The 6,000-nt window shown below is 34.9% G+C and overlaps 1 protein-coding gene across 1 annotated transcript; it reads left to right on the forward strand.

Annotated features, from left to right (window-relative positions):
• Nucleotides 1–5,141: 5,141 nt before the first annotated feature.
• Nucleotides 5,142–5,798, forward strand: LOC145950572 (uncharacterized). Its single transcript, XM_083061671.1, has 2 exons — nt 5,142–5,327; nt 5,469–5,798. Exons 1-2 carry the CDS (start codon nt 5,142–5,144, stop codon nt 5,796–5,798), a joined length of 516 nt encoding a protein of 171 aa, XP_082917797.1.
• Nucleotides 5,799–6,000: the final 202 nt, after the last annotated feature.

A 6,000-nucleotide genomic window follows, 5' to 3' on the forward strand; every position in this document is an offset into this window, starting at 1 on the left:
GTTTGTACATAGTAAATATGATTTTTTGCCTTTAAGATTATTATTTATAAAAATATTTAATATACGACCAATAATAATGTTAAGTGAATAACATTTTTATCTTTAACATTATTAGGTCCCAGGAGTTTAATGACTAGTCATTTGCTAGCTTAAACTCTCCTTAACAAATTTGTTCTTTTAAAAAAAAAAATATATGTTGCAAACAATAACGTTAATTAAGTAACACTTCTTTTTTTAATGTTATTGGAGGGATTTATTGATTAGCCATTTGCTAACTTGAATCTTTATGCAAAATCTATTTCTTTAGATAAAAATATAAAAATATAAACATAATTTTGCTTTACGTATACATTATTTTTATGATTAATGATATTAATTGAGTAACATTTCTACCCTTTAATATCATGTAAATCTTTTATTATCAACAAATAAAGATCAATAGCATTTGATTGAATAGCAGTTCTATCTTTCATGTTGTTGGGAGGGTTTATTGATTAGCCATTTGCTAACCTAAATCCTTATGATGTTATTTTTTATTAAAAAAATATACAAAAGAAACATCTCTCATATTTAAAAAAAAAAGATATATATATATATATATATATGTATACACCTTTTTGAGGAATAAAATAAATGTTTATAAATTTATATAATTTTGCGCAATTAATTAAAGGTACTGTTTTTACGGGCGTTGTAGGGTGCTAATACCTTCCCTACACGTAATCGACTCCCGAACCCAACTTTAATTTTAAAGATTATCTTTTAAAGGGTTTTCCAATGTTTTTCCCTTGAAATAAAATATTGGTGGCGGCTCCATTGAATATAAAAATGTTAGCGTCATCCCGTCGTGATCCCGGTTACGACAGATGGCGACTCCACTGGGGATGTTTGAGAGTCAGGCCTTATTAAATTAATTGCGCAAAATTATGACTTTATAAATATTAATTTTTTTTCCCTTTCCTTTTATTTTATTTTTTATTTATTTATTTGTTTTTTTATTTTTGTTTGCTACGCATGTGTTGTTTGAATTTAAGTTTAAATTAGAGTTTTATTTATTTTATTTGCATCTCTACACCCACTAACACTTGTACCTCACACACTTTGGGCTCTATACCCGAGCCTGTGCGAGCATAGAAGAGAAAGTGACTTGATGACTGTTATTGAGGGGCTTGATGCTCACTTGACCGTTGTTGAGTCACTACTCAGGTTGTTACTAGTAGCATGGGTTAATCATATTGAGAGGGTATGTTCCCTACTTGTGATTGGTTCATGCGCTAGGTCCTTATTTATATGATAAGGGCAACCTGGGGACTAATAAATCTTGAGAAGTTTTTAGATCCACCCACAAAACCATGCACTAATAGGTGGACTTAATGACCTTCCAAAGTAGGGTGTTAACCTTAGAAATTTTCCTTCCCTAGGTTTACCGTAATAGGTCACATCGCACTACTCTCTATCCCTCTTTTGATATATGTTCATACTAACAAAAAAAAAATATGTTATACATTCATGCATCATAAATTTATATCCAATATCAATTTTTTAGGTTGTTTTTCTTGCCTAAAATAAATTTTTTAATAGATAAAGGATAGATGATAAAAAGTCATGCATACATGCATATTAGGGGCATAGTAAGTCGCATTTTAATTAAGTCACAAAACCATGCACTAATAGGTGGACTTAATGACCTTCCAAAGTAGGGTGTTAACCTTAGAAATTTTCCTTCCCTAGGTTTACCGTAATAGGTCACATCGCACTACTCTCTATCCCTCTTTTGATATATGTTCATACTAACAAAAAAAAAATATGTTATACATTCATGCATCATAAATTTATATCCAATATCAATTTTTTAGGTTGTTTTTCTTGCCTAAAATAAATTTTTTAATAGATAAAGGATAGATGATAAAAAGTCATGCATACATACATATTAGGGGCATAGTAAGTCGCATTTTAATTAAGTCACAAAACCATGCACTAATAGGTGGACTTAATGACCTTCCAAAGTAGGGTGTTAACCTTAGAAATTTTCCTTCCCTAGGTTTACCGTAATAGGTCACATCGCACTACTCTCTATCCCTCTTTTGATATATGTTCATACTAACAAAAAAAAAATATGTTATACATTCATGCATCATAAATTTATATCCAATATCAATTTTTTAGGTTGTTTTTCTTGCCTAAAATAAATTTTTTAATAGATAAAGGATAGATGATAAAAAGTCATGCATACATGCATATTAGGGGCATAGTAAGTCGCATTTTAATTAAGTCTTTGTCTCATTTTTTTTCTTCTTTTCATTTAATTAAGTCTTCATCTCATTTTTTTTCTTCTTTTAAACCTTAAAATAATTGATAGTATTCAATATGGAGGGGATTCAAAATCATACGAGCAATGCATCAGTGTTAAGCAAAAGTATTAGGATAAATGTGCTAAAAAAATGATCTCCAAAGGGTAGGTAAGATCTGCTAAAATAATAGCACATTTGACTTGATAACTTGTTTTAGACATCATTTATTGAGGAGAGAATTCTCCCTTGAGTGATTGTTAATCACATTTTGATCTTGAAATGATTGATCCTTGTTTGAAAATGTGGTTCGTACTGCTGCATTGCTAGTAAGATGACCTTATCCATTGAGGAGTGAATGCTCCCTTGAAATAAGTGTCAACCGTTGTATAACCTAAGAGATTTTGCCTCTAGCGTTAAAATATGGGGAATCACTCTTTAATTTGAATACAAAACCAATATTTTCAAAAAAATTAAATAAATAATAATAATAAATAATAATAATAATAATAATAATAATTTGTGTCTTCTTTTTTCTTTTATACTCACAAAAATTTACTTTGTATTTTGAAAGTAATAAAGCAAAAAAAACAAAGTGTTTCCTCGGCATCGTTATAGAACACGCTCTCAGGCCAAGATCATGGATGAGATGGAGGAATGCAACGAAGAAATGAGAAATGATATCAATCAACTGAAGGAACAAATGGCCCAAATTATAGAGATGTTGCAATCTATACAAGTGAAAAACATGGAAGGGACCCCTCCAGTAGCTAGAGGAGAATCATCAACCTCTCCTGCGTATCCACCTGGCTTTACCCCAGCCCCAGCACAACCATTAACTCTACATCTTAACAATCCCGACCAACATGTTGACCCTCCAGAGGTCCAATGGCCACAATATGGCCTTCTGCCCAACTACACACCTCCAACAATCATGGATCCTCCAGATAAGCACCAACCATTGGTGAACCAGCCGCCTAAACAAATGTCACCAACCCAACATGAGGTTCCACCCATGAATGCCACCTCTTACAAACATCAAGTTCCCTACCAAGCCCAAAATTCTAATTTCACCAACCAAAGGAATCCTCACCAAACTTCTGGGGGATATCAACCAACCTCAGGAATTGAGCATGTTCAGTCTAGAGAAAAGTTACAAATGCTAGAAGAGAGGCTAAAGGTTGTGGAAGGAGGTAGCTATGATATCGGTGAAGCTGTCATTCTTTGTTTGGTTCCAGACATAGAGTTCCCCCCAAAGTTCAAAGTTCCTGAATTTGATAAATATAAAGGAACAAGTTGTCCAAAGAATCACATGACCATGTACTGCAAAAAGATGGCAGCGTATGCTCGCAATGATAAGTTGCTTATTCATTGTTTTCAGGATTCTTTAACTGGGGCAGCTTTAAATTGGTATATGTATCTTGAACGGGCCTATATCCGCTCCTGGAAGGATTTAGCTGATGCTTTCCTTAAACAATATAAGTATAATCTTGACATGGTTCCAGATAGGTTTGAACTACGTAACATGTCTAAAAAAGATGGTGAAACGTTTAAGGAATATGCTCAGAGATGGAGAGAAGTGGCAGCACAAGTGGAACCTCCTTTGTCTGATAGAGAAGCAGTAGCCCTGTTCATTGATACTTTACAAGCACCGTTCTATGATAAAATGATTGGGAATATTTTATCAAATTTCTCTGATATAGTCATCATCGGGGAAAGGATTGAGAATGGCATGAGGAGTGGGAAGATTGCGGTTAACTCTATTGAAATAGCTGGTTCAAGAAAATTTTCAAATGGTGCAGGAAAGAAAAAAGAATGAGATAGAAATGCAGTGACATTCAACTCCCCTAGGTCACCTAACAACCAACCTCCTTATTTCTATACCCCTCACATGGTCTACCCAAATATCACTGCCGTCTCACCACATCCTCAACAACCTATCCATTAAGCTCTGCAAGCTTCACCCACAATACCTACCGCACGACCATCTCAATTTACCCAGCCATGGAACCAAAATTCTAACCATGTGAGGTCACAAAATACCCAAGATCGGAAACCAATTGAGTTTGACCCTATCCCTATGTCCTATACTGAGTTGTTCCCTCTCCTACTACAAAATTCACTAGTAGTACGTTGCCCGATGACGCCCATAGAACCACCATATCCTAGGGGATACGACGTTAATGCCAAATGTGATTATCATGTAGGAGCTATTGGTCACTCCATTGAAAATTGCAGGGCACTAAAAACCAAGGTACAAAGTTTGACTAAGGCTGGGTGGTTAAACTTTAAAGAGGACAATCCTAACATTGGGAATAACCCTCTACCAGGTCATGGAGGGCCGACAGTTAATTCTATTGAGGAGAGTAGATGGGGTCCCTCTCAGTGATCTGTGAGAAAGCTTTTGGTGTGATGGGTTTGAGTTTCCAAACTCAATAGCTATTGTTGAGCAAGACTCTTGCGAGAATGAACATGCTAGTCTGGTTCACGCTTGTCCACTGAACGTGGAACTTAACAATTAGGAGATTGTCAAGCTGCCTGTTGGTTTTTAATTCAAATTTTAAGTAATTTTCTTGTAATGTCAGTCTTATTGCTCTGCCCAAGGCTTTAAGATTTATTTCTTTAAATAAGGGCTCATGTATTTCTTTTTAAATATTAAATAAAATGCATTCATTCTTCTTTCACCTCTTACCTCTTCCTTTCTCCTTAATCTTTTTATCAATCTTATCCTAACTTTAAAGAATGCGAAAAAATGCGCTTGAAAATGATAATGCTAGTGTTGCATCAGATAATTTTGATTGTGCAGTTAATCAGACTTGTGAGGAAATGGAAAATGATTGCTCTAAATACTAGATGTATGCTGATAACATCAAAGCTTTACCAAATTTTCTTAATGTTTTCTCACCACCTTGGACATTTTCAATGTGGGGAATGGATTTTATTGGCCCTATTGAGTCAAAAGTGTCAAATGGACATCGCTTCATTCTGGTTGCTATTGACTATTTCACCAAATGGGTTGAAGCCGCTTCATATGCCCATGTGACTTGAAATGTGGTTGTAAAGTTCATCAAAAGGGAATTAATTTTTCGTTACGGTGTGCCAAGCAGAATCATCACTATTAATATAACCAACTTGAACAACAAGATGATGACAGAATTATGTGTTGACTTCAAAATTCAGCACCATAACTCTTCCCCATACCGCCTAAAGATGAACGAGGTAGTTGAAGCAGCAAACAAGAACATCGAGAAGATCATTCAGAAAATGGTGGTGACATACAAAGATTGGGATGAGATGCTTCCATTTGCTTTACATGAGCAGCAAACAAGAATATCTAGAGGATCATCAACTAGGACAACCCCATTTTCCTTAGTTTATGGAATGGAAGCAGTCCTTCCAATCGAGGTTGAAATTTCATCTTTAAGAGTATTGACGGAAGCCAAATTAGAAGAAGCAGAATGGGTCCAAACCCGTTTGGATCAACTAAATCTCATTGAGGAGAAAGGTTGAATGCAATTTTTCATGGCCATTTATACAAAAGAAAAAATGTTCGCTAGATTGAAAACCCGAAAGGGCAATCTAGGCAAAAGTTAGAGCGGCCCGCTAGATTGAAAACTCGAAAGAGCAATCTAGGCAAAAATTAGGGTCAACAAAAAAAAAGGGGGAAGCTCGCTAGATTGAAAACCCGAAAGGGCGATCTAGGCAAAAATTA

This window comes from Cajanus cajan, chromosome 8 (assembly GCF_000230855.2).
Source record: "Cajanus cajan strain Asha chromosome 8, NIPB_CcT2T_4, whole genome shotgun sequence".
NCBI classification, from domain to species: Eukaryota; Viridiplantae; Streptophyta; class Magnoliopsida; order Fabales; family Fabaceae; genus Cajanus; species Cajanus cajan.

Excerpts from the sequence above, each read along its gene's own strand:
- LOC145950572 (XM_083061671.1), top strand. The coding sequence starts at position 5,142 with ATGTATGCTGATAACATCAAAGCTTTACCAAATTTTCTTAATGTTTTC. Across the intron at positions 5,328-5,468 it reads AAGCCGCTTCATATGCCCAT|CACCATAACTCTTCCCCATA; the intron begins GTGACTTGAAAT and ends TTCAAAATTCAG.